The 20,673-nt window shown below is 40.3% G+C and overlaps 1 protein-coding gene across 1 annotated transcript in view; it reads left to right on the top strand.

The window, feature by feature from the left end:
- SH3RF3 (SH3 domain containing ring finger 3) overlaps positions 1–20,673 on the top strand; it is a 473,665-nt gene that overhangs the window by 407,754 nt on the left and 45,238 nt on the right. The window contains exon 8 of the mRNA XM_045835238.1: positions 11,394–11,728. Coding sequence (XP_045691194.1) covers positions 11,394–11,728 — 335 coding nt within the window. The remainder of the gene's footprint in view (positions 1–11,393; positions 11,729–20,673) is intronic.

Genomic DNA, 20,673 nt, shown 5'->3' with positions numbered 1-20,673 from the left:
AATACTCTACAAAAAATACACATTCTTTTCACATGAACACATTTATCAAGGTAGACCATATTCTGGGCCATAACAGTTAAATCTCAAATCTTAAAAATTTGAAGTCACTCAAACTATATTTCCTGATCACTGATGAGTTAAATTAGAAATCAATAACACAAGATATCTCTAAATATTTGAAAATTAAATGCCACACTTCAAAATTACCCATGGATCAAAGAAGAAATCAAAAGTAGTATTAGAAAACATTTTAAATTTGAATGAAAATAAAAACATGTCATTTCAAAATTTGGAAATTTATATCACTAAACACCTATATTAGAAAAAGGAATAAAAAGTCTCAAATCAATTGATTTGAGACCTCAGTTTCACTTTAAGAAATTAGAATCAAAAGAACAACAAAGGAATCACAAAAAAAAGGAGAAAAAGATCAGTGTATAAATCAATGACATTGAAAGCTGTATGATAGTAGAGAAAATCAATGAAACCAAAATTTAATTCCTTGAGATCAGTAATAATGTTGATAAACCTCTAACCAGAGGGATAAAGGATAGAGAGAATACACAAATTATTGCTATCAGTAATAATTGAAGTGACATCCCTTTTGATTCTATAGGATAGTAAGGGATTATAAAAACTCTTTATGCCAGTAAACTCAGTATATTAATAAACTTAAAAGTAGTTGATAATCTGAGGGGCCTATATTAATTATAGAAATTGAATTAGTTTAAAAAAAAACCTTCCACAAAGAAAACTCCAGGCCTAAGTGGCATCATTGGTGAAATATAACTAATAGCTAAGGAAGAAATTATAACAATTCTTTGGAAACTCTTCCAGAAAATTGAAAAAAGGAAGAAAATCTTTTCTAACTCTTTCTATAAGGCCACCATTACTTTCATAACCAGACAAAGATATTAAAAGAAAACTTTAGACCAATATTAGTCATAAACATAAATATAAAAATTTTGAAAAGAATTTTAACAAATCTAATATACCAATAAATAAACATTAGAATAGTTCATCATGACCAAGTAGTGTTTATCCCAGGAATTCAAGATTTGATTAATGTTTGACCTCAATATACTTCACTATATTAACAAACTAAAAAATAAAAGTAACATGGTCAGTTGAATAGATGTGGAGAAAAACTTGACAAAATTCATCATCTATTGTTAATAAAAACTCAGAAAATGAGAAAAACAAGTGAACTTCTTCAACCTCATAAAGGACATCTGTGAAAACCCACAGCTAACACTAAACTGCTGGTAAAAGACTGAAAACTTTCCCTCACGATAAGGATCAAGACAAGGATGCCCATTCTTGCCATTTCTATTTGATATTGTGTTGTAAGTTCTAACCGGAGAGGTTAGTCAAGAAAAAGAAATAAAAGCATGCAGATTGGGAAGGGAGGAGCTACTCTATCTCAATTTCCAGGGTACATGATCTTATAGAGAGAGACAACCCTAAAGAATCCACACACACACACAAACACACACACACACACAAAGGTTTGTTTAGAGGTAATAAATGAATTCAGCAAGGTTTCAGGACACAAGATTAATATAAAAAATCAATTGTTTTACATAGTATTAGTGAATAATTGAAAAAATGACATTTAAAAATAATACCAATTTTATTGGCAAACCACATGCAGCAACACATTAAAGAGATCATACATCATGATCAAGTGGGACTCATTCCAGGGATGCAAGGATGGTACAATACTAACAAATCATTAAATGTAATATGTCACATAAACAAAGGGAAAGGCAAAAATCACATGGTCATATCAATAGGTGGAGAAAAAGCATTTGATACGGTACAGCACTCATTTATGATAAAACACTCAGCAAAGTGGGAGTAGAGGAAGCATACCTCAAATAATAAAGGCCATATATGAGAAAGCTACAGCCAACATCATACTCAACAGGCAAAAACTAAAAGCTTTTGCACTAAGATCGGGAACAAGATAAGTATGTCTGCTTTCACAACTATGTTGTACAGAAATCCTAGCCAGAGTGATCATACAAGCAAAAGAAATAAAAGGCATCCAAACTGGAAAGGAGGAAGCAAACTGTCATTTTTGGCTGATAGAAAATTCTATAGACTCCACCAAAAAACTACTTGACGAAATAAGTGAATTTTGCAAAAGCAGTGGGATACAAAGTCAATATTCAGAAATTGAAGACATTTTTGTACAACAATGAAATATTAGAAACAGAAATCAGGGGAAAAAATACAATTTGATGTAGCAGCAACAAAAATAAAGTACCTAGGAATAAACTTTACCAAGGAGGTAAAAGACCTGTACTCAGAAAACTACACAACACTGAAGAAAGAAATTATGGAAGACATAAAGAAATAGAAGCATGTTCATGGATGGGAATAATTGACATCATCAAAATATCCATAGTATCTAAAGCAATTTATAGGTTCAATGCAATCTCTGTTAAAATACCAATGACATATTTCACAGATACAGAACAAACATTTCAAAAATGTATATTGAACTATAAACTACCCTGAATAGCTGCAACAATTTTGAGAAAGAAAAACAAAGTAGGAGGGATCACAATACCTGATATCAAACTATATTACCAGGCCACGGTAATCAAAACAGTCTGGTACTGGCATAAGAACAGACACATAGACCAACAGAACAGAACAGGGAGCCTAGATATAAACTCAAGTCTCTATCATCAATTGATACTTGACAAAGGGGAGAAAGGCATAAAATGGAGCAAAAATAGCCTCTTCAACAATTGGTGTTGGGTGACATGGACAGCTACATGCAAAAAAAAAGAGGAAACAACCACCAACTTACACCATATACAAAAATAAACTCAAAAAGGATAAAAGGCTTAAATATAAGTTGTGACACCATAAAAGTCTTAGGGGAGAACATAGGCAGGAAAATCTCATATTCCATGCAGCAGTATTTTCACCAATGTGTCCTTTAGAGCAAGGGACATAAAGGAAATAATAAACAGGTGGGACTTCATCAAAATAAAATGCTTCTGCACAGTTAAAGAAAACATCAGGAAAATGAAAAATGAACCAACAATATGAGAAAATATATTTGCCTAATGATGCCTTGGAGATTGGTTTGATCTCCAAAATATATAAAGAACTCACATGATTCTACTCCAGGAAGACAAGCAACCCAATTAAGAAATGGGTAAAGGACCTGAACATGGCATTTCATGACATACAAAGGGCCTAGAGACATAGGAAAGGATTCTCAGCATCACTACCTGTCAGAGAGTTGCAAATTAAAAACACAATGAGATACCACTTCATGTCAGCCAGATGACCATCATAGACAAATCAACAAACAACAAATGCTGGTGAGGTTGTGGAGAAAAGGGAACCCTAGAACACTGTTGGTGGGAATGCAGACAGGTGCAACCAATGTGGAAAACAGTATGGAATTTCTCCAGAAAACTAAATGAAACTGCCTTTTGATCTGGTAATTCCACTGATTAGATTATACCCTAAGAAACCTGAAAAACCAACTGAAAAGAACTTATGCACTCCTATGTTCATAGCAGCACAATTTACAATGGCCAAGTGCTGGAAGCTACCTAAGTACCCATCAGTAAATGAGTAGATAAAAAAATTGTGATACATTTACACAATGGAATACTACATAGCAAAAAGAAAGGAGCTCCTACCCTTCTTGACAACATGTGTGGCTCTGGAGAGCATTATGCTAAGTGAAGTAAGCCAGGCAGTGAAAGACAAATACCATATGATCTCACCTATAAGTAGAAACTAATCAACAGAACACATAAGCAAGCAAAATATAACCAGAGACATTGAAATTAAGAAGAGACAGTAACCAGAGGGGAGGTGAGAGTAGATAATGGGGTTGAAAGCAGGAATAATTGTCAAGGAACATGTATAAAGGACACAGGGACAAAGTCAAAGGAGGGTAGGATCAAGGGTGGGAGATGGGGATGCCTGGTATGTGGGGGAGTGGTGATGGAAAAATGGAGACAATTGTATTTGAACAACAATTTAAAAGAAAAATGATACCATTTTTAACAGCATCAAGAATATAAATTACTGGGGGATAAATCTGGCGAAAGATGAGAAAGACCTGTACATTAAAAACTACAAAATATTGCTAGGAGAAATTGAAGAATACTTAAGTAAATAGAGAGATATGTTTTATTCATGAGTGAGAAGACAGTATTGTTAAGGTGTTTATTCTCCAAAAATTGACCTATAGATTCAATGGAATATCAATCAAGACCTCACCTAACTTTTCAATAGAAATTGATAGTCTGGATCTCAAATTCATATAGGCATGCAAAGGACCTAGAGCAGCCAAAAACAACCTTGAGAAGAACAACAAATTTGGAAAGCTAACACTGGTTTCAAGACATATTATAAAACTATAGTAACCAAGTTAGTGTGATATTGCTATAAAGATAAATAATAGATCAATGGATACTTTTTCTGAAAATATGGGAAACCATATTTCTGTGGGCTAAGAAGTAAATGAATGACTCCTGAATAGTGTTGAATAGTGACCTTTAAAATCCCCTACTTTCTTTGTTCTAATCACAAGCAGTTTTGCTTATTTGTTTTAAAATTTTTGAAAATTGATCTCTGTGGATCTAAACAAAATATAACACAGAACAGTAAGTGGGGTTGAAGGGCTGGCTGGCCCCGTCCTGGGCTCAAGAATGAAAAGCAGGTGGTGTTGGCTGACTTTCAGCTCCTGCAAGAGAGTCTGGACAAGGAGCCCTGGTGAGTATCAGGGACCAGACACAGTCACAGCTTCTTCCAGGTCATGGTCAATACTGAGCCATTCACACCTGGGCACCAAGCTGATTTGGGCTGTGGCCTGAGGACTAGGTCTGCACCACCCTTGGAAGACCAGAACTCAGACTATCCTATTATACCTGGTTCTAAGAGGTGGTCCAAGAAGACAATGCAGAAGCAGGAAAAAAAAAAAAAAGCCAGACCCTGAGAAGTAAGTAGGCACAGAAATCACAGCACTAAGACACTCCCACTTAAGGTGAGCTACACACTAAAATCTCAGAAGCTGGAGGCAACTAATACATACAGGATAGCCAATAAACCTATGAAATGAGAGGGAAATAAGAGCACTCTGAAAGTCTTTAATATCAGTATTTTAAAGATCCTCTAAAAGGAAATGGAAGAAATGGCATTCACCCTCTAAAAAAGAAAGCAAAAACAGGATGTTGTGAAGAAAGAAAAAAGAGATAGATAGCTATGAAACAGAAACTGTTAGATATGAAAAAGAACCAACTTAAAATTTTATAAAGGGAAAATATATTTGTTTAATTACAAAAACTGGGCTGACTCTAGACTGGACTCAGTTGAAGATAGAAATTAGTGACACTGGGAAGCCCTACAAAGGAATTTATCCACAACACAGAGCAGAGATGAAAAGTGCCATGACAGCAAGTAACAAATCATACAGAGAAATTAATGAACAGTGAGAAAGACCAGTGTCGGCATTATTTCAAGAATATTAGGTATACTTCTGTCAATATGGTGACAAAGGCATATATATGGCTTGCCTCATCAAAATTACAACTAAGATATAGAACTGACAGAAATCTACTTGAATGGAAGTCTGACAACTATGGAATTAAAGAAACCACATCTATCCAGACTGGTAGGAGGGGTGCAGATGAGGAACAGGCTGGTATACACCAACATGTGGTGGATAAAAATTTAGGAGAGATATCTCGGGAGTAAGAAGTCTTAACCCCACACCAGGCTGCCCAGCTCAGGGTTCCAGTGTAGGGAGATAAGTATCCACAATTTCTGGCTGCAAAAACCAACAGGGATTGAGTCTGTGAAAGAAACTTCTGGAGCCCGGAGCAGTTCCTCTTAAAGAACCCACACAAGGACTCATCTACTCAGACTCACTCCTTTTGGGCTCCGGCAACAGGATGGCTGCTTGAAGGGCACTAGTGGCATGCCAGGGAAGGCTGAGGTGTCTGACATCAAGGTGAGCAGGGGCCATTGTCCTATTTCTGAGCCCACAGCCAGCAGACTGGTACTGTATCTAAAATTTCATCAACCTGGCTAACACTGTTTGACCCAACTTGGAGATTCCTAGAGACTCCGCCACAACCAACTTACAAGCCCACCAAAGCTGCTTTTCCATATGAATGGCTGGTCTTGACTCATGCTTCACAACTTCCTAAATCCTCTGAAACAAGCAACAGCTTGCTTCAGTGAGTCCCAGGACCAGCACAAGTAGCAGCCATCTCAGACTGCTTTACAACTCAGATAGGGTGCCTCAGGTGGGGGGCTCACCTTGGCCAGCACCACCCAGGAAACCCCAGAGCCAGTGCACCCAGTGCTACAGACCACATCAGAGCACCACCACCCTGCCCCTGCACAGCTGATCCTCCAAAGATGGCAGAGGTTGGTGGTCAGTGGTCACAGCCAGTCCTTGCAGCTGACTGGCCTGAGTAAATCCCTCCCATTGATCACTAACAGCAACCAAGGCTCAACTGCAAGAGGAGGGTATACTCAGCCTACATGAAGGGCATACCTTGAATACCCAGCTTGGGTGGTAGGGGAGGCTGTGCCACTGGACCCTACAGGACACCTATTACATTAGACCACACTACCAAGACACAGAATCAAAGCATCTCTATCTCATACACAGAAACAAACAGGGAGGCTGCCAAAATGAGAAGACAAAGAAACATGGCTCAACTGAAAGAACAGATCAGAACTCCAGAGAAAGAGCTAAATGAAATGGAGATAAGAAATCTCTCAGATGCAAAGTTCAAAATAATTGTTATAAGGATGCTCAAGGAACTTAGTGAGGACCTAAACAGCATAAAAAAGTGTGGCAGATACCAGCCAGCAGTATCTGCGGCTGCTGCGAATGCTCGAGATATGAGAGAAATACACACAGACTACCAAGTCCTGTAGAGGAATAGGGACAGTACAGCCACTCTCTAAAGGAGGGAGAGCACCCCGAACCACTGCCTGAGTAGGCTTTTCATTAGGTAGTATTGGGTAGGGACATGGATACAGCTTATTAACCATTGTCTAACAGTGAGGATCAAACAGATAGATAACATTCAAAGGGCTAAAAAGGGCTCCCACTGAGTTGGGGTCTTATCACCTAAAAAACTACAGAATTTGAGAAGCTAAATTCATTCCTGCGTGGGCCTTCATAATCTAATTAAGAGCATCCTCAGCAAGCAGATTTCACAGGAATTCACATATTCCTTTTTCAAGTTTGATCACCCCAGGAAGTCCAAAGTCCCCAGTGTGAATTGCACCACACCTTGTTATTGTCACAGGCTTGAGTCAGGCAGAAGAGACAAAGTTGAGGGACGGGGGTCAAACACCCCTTCTTTTCCACAGCCCCCCTGAGTCTTTCCCTGAGGGCCTTCCCACATAATCATGCCTGTCTTAGATCCATCCTCCTCTGAGGAAAATTACCCATCCTTGGCTAACCGACCAAGCAATGGGGGCCAGGCAAGGAGCAGGTAGCGCTCCTGCCAGGGAGATAAGCTTGTCTCCTTAGTGTCTCCTGGTCTGGAGGTCTCCCACTCAGCCTTAGCCATGGGGGGGTTACAGCTCCTGAAACCAGGCAGGGCGGTTCCCAACAAAAAAGACCCAGGCAGAAACAAAGGACATACTAGTTGAAATAAAGAATAACTTATAGGGAAACAACAGTAGAGCAGATGGAGCCAAGAATCAAATCAATGATTTGGAACATAAGGAAGCAAAAAACAACCAATCAGAACAAGAAGAAAAAATAATCCAAAAAAATGAGGATAGTGTGAGCAGCCTGTGGGTCAACTTCAAGCAATCCAACATTCATTTCATAGGGGTGCCAGGAGGAGAAGAGAAAGAGCAAGAAATTGGAAATCTATGTGAAATAATAATGAAAGAAAACTTTCCTAATTTGGTGAAGGAAATAGATATACAAGTCTAGGAAGCACAGGGAGTCCAAAACATATCATAATTAAAATGCCAAAGGTTAAAGATAAAGAGATGGGAGGGTAGGTGAGAGGTGAGGGGATTAAGAAGTACAAATAGGCCCTGGTCCCTCCCTTCCCTCTCTAAAAAAAATTAATAAATAAAATAAAATAAATAAATAAATCTTAAAAAAATAAATAAGGGTTGACTAATTATAATCTTTAAAAAAAGAAGTATAAATAGGTAGTTACAGAATAGCCATGGGAATATAAAGTACAGTATAGGAAATGGAGTAGCCAAAGAACTTACACACATGACCCATGGACATGAACAAGGGTGGGGTATTGCCTGAGGGAGTGGGGGGTGCTGTGTGGAAGGGGGCAAAGGGGAAAAAACCAGGACAATTTTAATAGCAAAATCAATAAAATAAAATTAAAGGAAAAAAGAATATTATATATAAAGAAAAGCAAGAAAAGGAGGTACTAGCTAGAAGAAGACAAAGTACAAAAAGGATGATTTTTTAAATGGGAGAGACAACTTGGTGGAGGAAAACTATTAGAGGAGCTAAATACCAGAGAGAAGGTGCTGAGCCAGGGAAAAGAATCTAGATGAGGGTGAGAAAGGTTGACTGGTGAGACCCGGTATCCATGAGACTGAAGGAAAGGGTGGGTCTGGATGTGGATGAGTCGGGAGAGAGCCTGGCCTGAAGCTGTGGGAGTTTACAGAGTTTCATTTCACACAGCAAGTGAGAAATGGTAAACCTGAGAATAAGGAAAGGACAAAGTTTATGATAGAATAGGTAGTTTATTCATTCAGCTGTTTTTTATTGGATGGATGCTAGGACAGTTTCTAGGTACTGGAGATAGAGGAGTGAACTGAAGGCTAATGGGATTTGAGTTACTGAATCATGCCAAAGGTATAAAGAGAGGAAAGGGGAAACTAGTAACTGTGGAATACTAAGTAGTGTTTTCTCAAACCACCTACATCTCTTACATAGGTTGTTTTGGCATTACTAACTAGGCAGATCACTAGAGGGATAGTAGTCTATGTCAGCAGTTCATTGGTTGATGCATTGAGGGTGAATCCTATTGAAGATAAATGGGATCCTAAATTCTTCTACCAGCTGGTGTAATGTGTCATGCTTTCCTGTCTTATAGAGTATTTTTTCTTCTCCAGTGATTTAATTCTGTGAAATGTGTGAGGATGTTTTAGGTGAGATTTTCTTTTTTCAAAGACTCATTCACTTATTTTATAAACAAATGTAAGCACTACCTACATGCCAGGCACTATTCTAGCTGTTTGAAATATGTCAGTAAATTAAACAGCAAATGTCCCACCCTAATGGAGCTTGCAGTATGGTGGGGGGAAACAGACAATGAGCAGTCACTACATAATAAAGAGGCATATTACACAGGTAACTAAAAGGGACAGTGAGTTCTAGCCAGGGTAGATATGGCTCAAAAAGAGAGACACACCTGGTGGCAGGAGACAGACATCACTTCACGCCAAGTGTCCATTTAACATTGCACAACTCAGTTCCAGTTGTGTTGGCCTTATTAGTTAGAGGCTGCATGCTTTTGGAGGAAAGAAAAATTATAGCAAGGCAAGGGGGGTTGAAATTGCAAAGGGTCAGGTTGCACTGTTCAGGGGGTTGGTGAGGACAGCCTCTCCAGGAAGGTGGTGTCTGACCTGACTGGGAGCTGTGAAGGGGTGCAGCAGTGCAGGTATCTGGGAGAAGGCAGTTTGTGTGACAGACCCAGTGGGCACCAAGTCTCTGAGGAGAGAGAGCCTGCATGTCTGTTTTGGAATAGCCAGGAGGCCTAAGTGGCTGACAGGAGAAAGTAGGGGAGAGATTAGGAAATGATGCCAGAGGGACTATATGGCTACTGAGCTTAGCACTTTCTGGAATACCCTCTCTTATTTTGTATGTGGTTAATAAAGAGATGTGCGGTCAGGGAGAAGCTAGCCAAAGGTGAACTATGCGAGCCCTTGGCAGAAGAACCAGAAACAGCCCTCACAGAGCTTCTGGGACCCAAGTGTAATTGCTCTTCTCTAGCTGAGCTATCACCTCCCATTACAGGGCTGCTAAACTGGGGTGAAAGGGAGCTCAAACAGCAGGGGAGAGGTAGATAAATGGCCCCAGGAGCACTGGTCAAGTCCCAGATTACCTTGGTTTGATTAAGTGACCCCCACTGGCTTCATCGATCTGCATCATTGCTTAACCTGGTCTTCCTTAGAAATAGGGAGTCATGATGAGGGAGGATCCTAAGCCATCCCAAACTCTGAGTAGTTTTAAAACCAAAAATAAACCTTCCTATATCTCACCTTCTAGAAAAATGGGACAGACTCCTAACACACAGTCAGAGGGAGGAGTTGCTTTGTGGTGGGGAGTTGGTCAGGTATTTGAGTGTGTGCTCTTTCTAAGGCATATCTGGGGCTGAGAATATCATTTGGCTGCATGTTGCTGAGTCCACACATGCCATGAAGTCTGGTGCTAGAAAATAGTGATAGTGTGGCATAGATTTTCTCTGACTAATAAGGCCAACACAACTGGAACTGAGTTGTGCAATGTTAAATGGACACTTGGTGTGAAGTGATGTCTCCTGTTACCAGCTGTGTCTCTCTTTATGAGCCATATCTACCCTGGCTAGAACTCATTGTCCCTGTGGTGTGGCTCATGCTCTCCCCTCTTTGTTTCTGTAATTAGTAAGGAGACAGTTCTTCAAAATTACTAACTCAAGCTATAGCGAGATTCATTTTAACATGGTACTGTGTTTGGAGGGAGCTGTCTTTTCTTTTTTTTTTAACTTTATTTTAATTATTGTTCAAGTACAGTTTTCTGCCTTTTACTCCTTTTCAAATGACAGATTTGTACAAATGTTTTCCTTCAGGGTTCTAGCATTGTTAGGCAAGGGAAGGTTCCTGGCCATGAGGCTCCTGATATGTGAATGGGAAATTGAGGCTGCAGTATGCAGGCAGGAAGGTAGGGGTGGTGCATGCTCCCTGGGCTGCAGTGGGGAGGGAAGGGACATACAAGCTGCTTTGGCCTGCAATGGGCACAGCTCAGCGAGGCCAAGTACCAAGTGTCAGAAACAAAGCCCTAGTCACTGCAGTCCAGGAAGCTGTTGCAATGACACCCCACATGCAGGGTTCCCCTCCAGGCTTTGCTTTTACAGACATTCTAACAAAGGTGAGTGCATTAGCTCTTCATAGCAGAGAGGGCCAGTCACGGACTCAAGAGGAAACTGGCAGTGAGGCAGGAAGTGGTGTCCCCAGTCCTGAGGGCAGGCCATCTGCTTGTGTTCTTGGGGTACTGGGCCTCAGGCTCTCCCTGTGACATGTGCCCAGGTCTGCAGTGACTGGACAGATTGTCCCAGGAAAGAGTGCATTGCAATTGCATGTCAGGTTTCAAACTAACCTTTCAACTCACCTTTCTCTCTAACCCTGTACTCCAGCTGCCCACTGCTCTGCTCAGGCTCAAGACCGACCAACCACTATGGTGTCACCCCTGCGCACCCAAAACTCCCCATCTTGCCTGCCCACAGCCAGCCTCAGGCCCCATTCCATGGTGTCCCCAAAGCACCTCCATCAGCCCCCAATGCAGACCATCACTGAGGCCCAGTGCATCTGGCCAACCATCCCATTCATGTCAGCAGCATCAGCCATCACACCTCCCAATGTCACTGCTGCCAATCTCAATGGGAACACCGGAGGGGGGACTGTTAGCAGCCTGTCAACATCCGGCCCCACCAACATGGAATGCAAACCTGATGAGAAGAAAAATGAAAAGGTAAGCAACCCATCATGAGTGAGCCCTGGCTCTGGCCCAGCTGGTTATCGTAACTCTTTGGCACCCAATGCCAAGGATGTTTTATACAACTAAGTCTTGAAGGTGGGCACCAGGCTTGTGACAGACATGGAGGTCAAACCATTAAGCAGCTGGTTATTGAAGTGGAACTCAGGCCTCAGGTATTCATAAGGTTGACCCAGGCCCAACTATATTTATGCAAGAAAGAAAAAAAATGTGTCTCCTCCTCTAGGTGCGTTAGTCCGTCTAACAGAAAATTGTTGTGATATATTCATTTTCTTAGAGCAACATTCTTATTGCCATGTACCAGGATATTATAATAATAATTACATAAATCTACTTATGTGCACCCACTCCCTTCCATGTGAATCCTTATCAGTCCATAACCTGTTCAGTCACAAGGAGAAGATCTGTCTTCCCAGGAGAAATGAGAGGGGGATGCCAGCCCAACACTTGGCATGGGTAGCATTTTTATCTATTCTTTTAACTGTAAAGGAATTAAGTTTATTTCACAAAATGAATCTGATTTCAGTGAGCTTGCCTCAGTTGCCACCCAGCTAGACATTGGATTAGCCAGGATTAGACTCCAGATTTCTAAATCAGTGCTCTATAATTTAAGACACACATCTAACTTAAAGTCTCCTAGTAGCTACCTTTTTAAAAAGCTTAAAAATATAAAAATAAAATTAAAACGTGAAATTCATTTAATGGTATAATCTATTAAATTCCATATCAAAAAATATTATCATTTCAACATGTAATCTATATGAAAAACTTGATGAGATGTTTCACCTTTCTTCACATTCAGTCTTTTAAAGCCACTGGGAAAGCCAGTGGGACAGTGCCAGTGCTCATGGAACAGTGTCTCTATGGCTCTATGGGCAGTATGGGCCTAGATCTTCAACAGGGAACCATCTCTATTGGCCTTGCTGCATAAAAGGTTTATGCTCATTCTCTCTTGGCTTTACCACATTCTGTGAACTTTTTTAAATCTTTCCATATAAAACCAGTGTTTTATCCTACCCTTCATGACAGTATGGATGGAACTGGAGAGCATTATGCTAAGTGAAATAGTGGTGAAATATAAATACCAGTATGATCTCACCAATAAGTAGAACCTAATTGACAGAACAAACAAGCAACTGAAACATAACCAGAAACATAGAAATAAAGAACAAACAGAGAGTAACCAGAAGGGAGAGGAAAGAGGGAAAATAGGGAAAGGTCCATCAAGGAACATTTTAAAAGATATATGGACAAAGCCAAAAGGGGTAAGTTTGAGGGTGGGAGGTGGGGATTGGTGGGGTGGGGTGGGGTGGCGGGGTGAAAATGGAGACAACTGTATTTGAACAAGAATAAAAAAAGAAAATTATTTAAAAAAAACTATTTTGATTGGAGTGTGCTAGCTAGGGTTGGGATGAGGCCCTCAACACTAGTGAAGACAGCCTCTCCTGTTCTTTGGGGGCAGTACCAAAACCAGTGTTGACTGCTCAGTCCATCATCCCAGGACCCCTGGAGCCACACCCACCCTCTCAGCATGCAGTGGTTAGTGGGATTCCAGGAACCCTGCATAGATACAAACACCAGAGTCTTCAGGACCTCTTGACCAACACTCAGGTCTTGTCACCACCTGTCTCGTCTGTTTCCGAGGAAGGTGATTCCCATGCTAACTGGTGTGGAAAAGGCCTTAGTCACAGCCACTACTGCTGAACTCTCAACTGTCAAAGCTCAAAGTTCCTTGAGTCTAACAGGAAGCCTGGGTGTGAAGCACAGTGGTTGCTCTGTGTTTTGTGTCCATGTCTGTGTGAAAATCACCGAGGTCTTGATCTGCTCCCTTCTACCTACAGTCTGATTAGGAGATGTGACTGGGTCTTGTCAGGTAGCACAGATGGGGGTGTGGTCCCACTCTCTCATTTGGATATTTCCTGGAAGACAAGATCCCCTAGACCTCCTAAATGCTGAGGAAAAAACAGGGGAGACTTAGGGAAGTGCTATAATAGCTCTGTAAACATTTCTGGTTCTTTGCCTCCAAATTCCCTCTTTATAGTTTGTGAAACAGGGCTGGCTTCAAGTGGCTTCAAGTAGGGTCAGATTTGTAGGAAGTTGTATGGAGAGTGATATCATTCACCATCTTTGCCCTCCTAAGTGTATTGCTAATAAAGACAAGCACTGGGTCTGCTGTCAGCAGGCCTGGGCTGTTTGACATTCAGCAGGTATTTTGCTTTCACTCAAGGCTTACTTTCTGCTAACAATTCTCCTACATCAGCAAGGAATAGTGGAGTCCATGGTTTCTCTTGATGGAAGGCACCTTGGAAGAAAGCCCTGCTTACAGATGGAAAGCAGAAGATATGTCAGCTTAACTTGGAGAACTCCCCAGGCTAAGCCTGGCAGTGGGAATGCACAGGCCACTGCAGGTTGTACCTGGCCAGTCCTGGCTTAGGCACAGACTTCTCAAAGCACAGAGAGCAATTTATGTTTTGCTCAAGTAGAAAGTGAAATGGACTTGGTGGGAAGGAATGAGCATGAGTCCATAGGATAGCAGCAATCTTCAGCATCAAACCCCAGCAGACAAGTACATCATCCTTACAATGTTAGGTGTAGTTTTCATTTCTCACCTTTCAAACAGAGGGGGAAAAAAGAGAAAGGAAGGAAAAAAGAGAGAGAAAAAGGTGAAAAGAAGGAAGGAAGGAAGGAAAGAAGGAAGGAAGGAAGGAAGGAAGGAAGGAAGGAAGGAAGGAAGGAAGGAAGGAAGGAGAGAAAGAAAGAGAAAGAAAAAAGAAAGAGAGAAGGAAAAGAGAGAAAAGCAGTAGTCTGATAAATCACCTGTTAATGTTTTTCCCTTCTGTATTCAGAGTTGAATTTTTCCTAATTCATAGTAAGGTACAAAATGCCCACAGTTTCTATTTGTAGAAGAGTCAAGACAATGGCTGTTTAAATCCCACTCCTCAAAAGCAAGCAAGCCACTGCAGTGTACTCTAAGGCAGCAGTGTGAATGATTACAACTGAACAGGTTTTCCCAACCTTGAGAACACAATGGTTGGCTTCATATCAACTTCTGGGGAGCCCATTGTAGGTGTGCACATGTCTGAGTGTGGCCAAGGGACTTATAAAAGGAACTGGCAATATTCTCCAAGCTATTTGTTACTCAATTTTCCCCCAGAAAACACAGCGAACTCCTAACCCCAATGTCCAGGGAGATCTAAACTTCAGTGCCTGTGTGTTTTCATAGTACAGATGCTGAGCTCTGCTGCGATTTGATTTGGACCCTTCCAGGCTTGAGCTTGTGAGACAAAACCTTGACTGATGAGGCCCCTGGGTGCTTGCAATTAACTATCTCCCACACTGTGACTCTTCTCTGGGCCTGACTTCACATAATGCCCTCCTGCTGTTAATGTGCCCATGAGGCACTTACCCTTTCCTGTGAGCTTGGCAGCAGGATCTTTCAAACCATGTGTTTGTAAATAACTCATTCATGGGCCGCAAAACCAATTTACTGTATGTGGACCAAATTTTATTTAGATCAAAAAGGATACATAGGATGAAATGGATGAGATCAGCCTACATGGCACACAGTGAGGTAGGGATATTGGGGAAAACTATTGTAACTGCTGTCTTTTAATATATTTTATTGATTATGCTATTACAGTTGTCCCATCCCCCCACCTTTATTCCACCCCACCCTGCACTACCTCCTATCATCATATCCCCTCCTTAGTTCATGTCCATGGGTCATATATATAAGTTCTTTTGCTTCTCCATTTCCTGCAGTATTCTTAACCTCCCCCTTTCTATTTTGTACCTACCATTTATGCTTCTTATTCCCTGTACCTTTTCGCCCATTTTCCTCCCTTCCCCTGCCCACTGATAACCCTCCATGTGATCTCCATTTCTGTGATTCTGTTACTGTTCTAGTTGTTTGCTTAGTTCATTTTTGTTTTTGTTTTTGTTTGTTTTTCTTAGGTTTGGTTGTTGATAGTTGTGAGTTTGCTGTCATTTTACTATTCATATTTTTGATCATCTTCTTTTTCTTAGATAAGTCCCATTAACATTTCATATAGTAAGGGCTTGGTGATGATGAACTGCTTTAACTTGGCCTTATCTGGGAAGCACTTTATCTGCCCTTCCATTCTAAATGAAAGCTTTGCTGCATAGAATAATCTTGGATGTAGGTCCTTGATTTTCATGACTTTCAATACCTCTTTCCAGCCCCTTCTTGCCTGTAAGGTTTCTTTTCAGAAATCAGCTGATAGTCTGATGGGCACTCATTTGTAGGTAACGGTCTCCTTTTCTCTTGCTGCTTTTAAGATTCTCTCCTTCTCTTTAACCTTGGGTAATGTAATTATGACATACGTTGGTATGTGCTTTTTTGGGTCCAACTTCTTTGGGACTCTCTGAGCTTCCTGGACTTACTGAAGTCTATTTGCTTTGCCAGATTGGGGAAGTTCTCCTTCATTATTTTTTCAAATGAATTTTCAGTTTCTTGCTTTTTCTCTTCTCCTTCTGGCACTCCTGTGGTGCAGATGTTGGAACATTTAAAGTTGCCCCAGAGGACCTTAAGCCCATGGTCAATTTTTTAAATTCTTGTTTCTTCATTCTGTTCTGACTGAATGTTTATTTCTTCCTTCTGCTCCAAAACTTCGATTTGAGTCTCATTTCCTTCCTTTCACTGTTCGTTCCCTATACATTTCTCTTCATTTCACTTTGCATAGCCTTCACTTTTTCCTCCATTTTGTGACCATACTCAACCATTTTGTGAGCATCCTGATTAACATTGTTTTGAATTGTTCATCTAATAAGTTGGCTATCTCTTCATCTCTTAGTTGTATTTGCTCTGGAGCTTCGATCTGTTCTTTCATTTGGAGCATTTTTTTTTGTTTCCGTGCACCTCTTATGTAGTAAGGGTTGGAGCCTTAGGTATTCACCAGGGTGGGGCAACCCACATTGCTGCTTTGTGGTGCTCTATGTTGGGGAAGGGTCTGAGAGGGAACAATGCACTAGCTCTGCTCTCAGCCCTTTCTAAATGCTTTTTAAATTATTATTTATTGATTTTAGACAGAGAGGAAGGGGGACACACACACACACAGATTTATTTTTCCATTTCTTTATGCATTCATTGGTTGATTTTTTATGACCCTGACCAGAGATCAAACTTGCAACGTTGGCATATTGGGATGAGTTCTAACCAGAGCCAAGAGCCTTTTCTAACCCCTTAGGCCATAACACTAAATTCAGAATCTTTGTTTAGTTGGCTGAAATCTCTGAAGTTGTCCCACTCTACATGGGATAATCACTGAGGTGACTTGGGAACTAAGGTTTTCTCTTCTTAAGTGAAGTTACAGGTAAAGTAAAATCCATCCTGTGGTAGGGGAGGGTATAAATCACTTCAAATTTCTGATTACTGTGCAACTTCATCACAAATCAGTACTTTGGATACAATGGGAAGAAGCCTCAAATTTTCTAGGGCATATAGAAAAGGAGGGTGTTACCATTCGTTTCCATGGCATTTAAGCTCTCTAAACCACTTGACACAGCTTTGGATACTTGTACTAGGACAATACTAAGATTTTAAGAAGAATAACCAAAGCAGTACTGGAGAGATCCAAGGAAGTTGTCTGTTTCTCGCCATATGTAGTTTGTTGTAGTTCCAACCCCTTTCCTCCTCTCTTAATTCCCTGAACTGGACTTTCAGGATCCCTGGAGCTGAAGGTGTACATAGAAAAGGCAGAAAATGAATACTCACAGAGTCTTCCCTAAGGAAAAGGTACCTGTATAAAGTGCTCCTGGCAAAAGGTCTCTTAGAGACTCTCATGCATGAGTGCCCCAGACTCACAAACTTAGCACTACAAGGGCATTTAAGATGTCATCTGAGCTGAAAAGACCCACCAGCCCCTGACCAACCTAGCAGTCCTGTCTGCAGCATTTCTAAAGAAGGATAATTGGGTTTTGCTAAAATACCTCTAGAGACAGTTCCATGGCTGGACTGACCCTAATGCTTAAAAACTCATCCTCTTATTGAGTCACAATCTACAGAGTTTACACACATACATACATATAAATACACACTCAACTACACATTCATGCATGCACAGTCCACCTGTGTATATGTATATGCACACACATATGTGTGCATGCACATGCATATGTGTACATACGCTCACACATATGCACTCACATACATACATACACATCCTGCAAGTTGATCCACCTGTGCAGTTCTGCCACCTCACAGTGTACTTCATTTTCTAAAAATAGCCCTTCTGCTATTGTGTCATCTTCCAAATGACTTTTTTTTTGATAGACTATTTTTGGAGTAATTTTAGGCTCACAGTAAAATTGCTCAGAAAATACAATGATTTTTCAAATACTTCTGCCTCTACACTTGCACAGACTCTCCCACTATCAAGATTTTGCCCCACTCCAGAGTGGGACATTTGTTACAGTTGATGAACCTATATTGACACATCATTGTAGTATCATACAGAGTCGTTTCACTACTCTAAATATCTTATGTGCTTTGATGCAGACTCCAGTCCTTGGGGTCCATGTGATATGGCTGCAATGAACAAATTCACATGTACTACAGAAGTCCTGTGGAGAAAAAGGGATAGCACTGCCACTCTCTCAGTGAGAGAGAGGGCCCCGACCCCTGCCTGGACAGGCTTTTATTGCTTTTCTGGGTACATTACATCGAGGATGATCCTAATTTACTATGCACAGGTTCAGTTTAGGTTACCTTTTACAGATAACAAAGGAGAGGAAGTTGCTAATTACTACAAAGAAAAAGGATATTTGCAAATGAAAAGGAAAAAGTGGCTAAACTGGTTACTCTCCATCCTTGGGAAGCTTGGCATAAATTTTAGGAAGTTACTTTAAAGATATGCAGTAAACGTTTGCTGTGTCAATTCAGGGTGAGGGAGTTTTAGCAAAAAGCAAGCCCCATAGCAGCCTAGGCTGCTGCAATGCAGGCCTGATTCCCCACAAGAAAACTGATCCATGGGCCCAGTTCCTGTGTGCTGACTTACTCCTGCTGTTTTTTCTCAAGGGCTGGGCTACATTCCCTATACCACATGGATAGGTTCCCTATAATGCTTTACCTATCCATGCTTCCCTCCCCCTTACCTCTGGCAACCTCTGATCTTTTTCCTCATAGTTTTTCCTTGTTCAGAATGTCATATAGCTGGAATGATATACTATGTGACTGGTTTCTTTCACTTAGTATCATACATTTAATGTTACTCCATGTCTTTTCATGGCTTGATAGTTCATTTATTAGCATCGAGTAAGATTCCATTGTAGGGCTGTACCATAGTATATTTATCTATTCACCTACTGAAAGATTCTCATTGCTTGTAAGTTTTGGCAGTTACAGATGAAGCTGCTGTAAACATTGTGTGCAGATTTTGTGGAGACATAACTTTTCATCCCTTTTGGGTAAATACTAAGGTGTGTGATATCTGAATCATATGCTAAGAGCATGAGTTAAACTTTGAAAATTGTCAAAACCGTCTTCCAAAGTGGTTGCATTGCCACCAAAACATGAATGAGACTTCCTGTTATTCCATGTCCTCACCAGCATTTGGTGTCATCATATGTTAGATTTAACATTCTTGGAGGTATGTAGTTGGGTCTCATTGTTATTTTAATTTACAATTCCCTGATAACATAGGATGTTGAACATTTTTTTTTCATAGGCTCATTTGCTTTCTGTCTTTCTTCCTTGGTGAGGTTGTCAGAGCTTTTGCCCACTTTTTAATCTGGTGGTTTGCTTTCTGATTGTTGAGTTTAAGAGTTCTTTGCATATTTTAGCTAACAGTCTTTTTATCACATTTGTCTTTTGCAAAAATTTTCTCCCATTCTGTGTCTTGTTTTCTCATTCTCTTCACAGTAGCTTTTGCAGAGCAGAAATTTTTAATGTCGTGAATTCCAGCTTATCAATTGTTTCTTTAATAAATCATGCCTTTGGTGTTATATCTAAAAAATCATCACCAAACCAAAGATCATCTAAATATTCTCTTACGTTCTCTTCTAGGAGTTTTATAGTTTTGCATTTTACATTTAAGTCTACATTAAGTCTTATGGTAAGATCCCTTTTGAGTTAATTTTTTAAGAGGTCATTGTCTAGATTGTCTCTCTCTCTCTCTCCGCCCCCCATATGTGGATATCCAGTTGTTTGAGCACTATCTATTGAAAAGACAGTATTTTCTCCACTATACTGCCTTCGCTACTTTGTCAAATATTTGTTGACTATATTTACGTAGGTCTATTTTGGGGCTCTGTATTCTGTTACATTGATCTGTTTGCCAATTCAATCCATGCTATTCTTTTGCCAATACAATCCATCTTATTTATTGTAGCTTTATAGTAAGTATTGAAGTCAAGTATTATCAGTTGTCCAACTTTGTTCTTCTCCTTCAATATTGTGTTGGCTATTCTGGGTCTTTCACCTCTCCATATAAATGTCAGAATCAGTTTGTTGTATCTGCAAAATAACTTGCTAAAATATTGATTAGGATTGTGTTGAATCTATATATCAAGTTGGGGAGAATTGACATCTCAGAAATAATTGAGTCTTTCTAGCCACAGATATGGAATATCTCTCCATTTATTTAGGGGTTTTTTTTATTTAATTCATCAGAAGTTTGAAGTTTCCTCATATTGACTTTGTACATATTTTGTTAGATTTATACCTAAGTATTTCATTTTATAAAATAAAAACTACTCTGGCCAGTGTAGCTCAGTTGGTTGGAGCATCGACCTGTAGCCAAAAAGTTGTGGGTTTGATTCCCCATTAAGGAACATGACTGGGTTGAAGGTTCAATCCCTGGCCTGGGCACATGTGATCCCCAGTTTGGGTATGTATGAGAAGCCACGGATTGATGATTCTCTCTTTCATTGATGTTTCTCTCTCTCCTTCCCCTTTCTTCCTC

Source organism: Phyllostomus hastatus, unplaced genomic scaffold (assembly GCF_019186645.2).
Source record: "Phyllostomus hastatus isolate PE091 unplaced genomic scaffold, TTU_PhHast_1.1 phas_contig_2, whole genome shotgun sequence".
NCBI lineage: Eukaryota > Metazoa > Chordata > Mammalia > Chiroptera > Phyllostomidae > Phyllostomus > Phyllostomus hastatus.
This window is presented reverse-complemented; position numbering and strand designations above follow the sequence as displayed.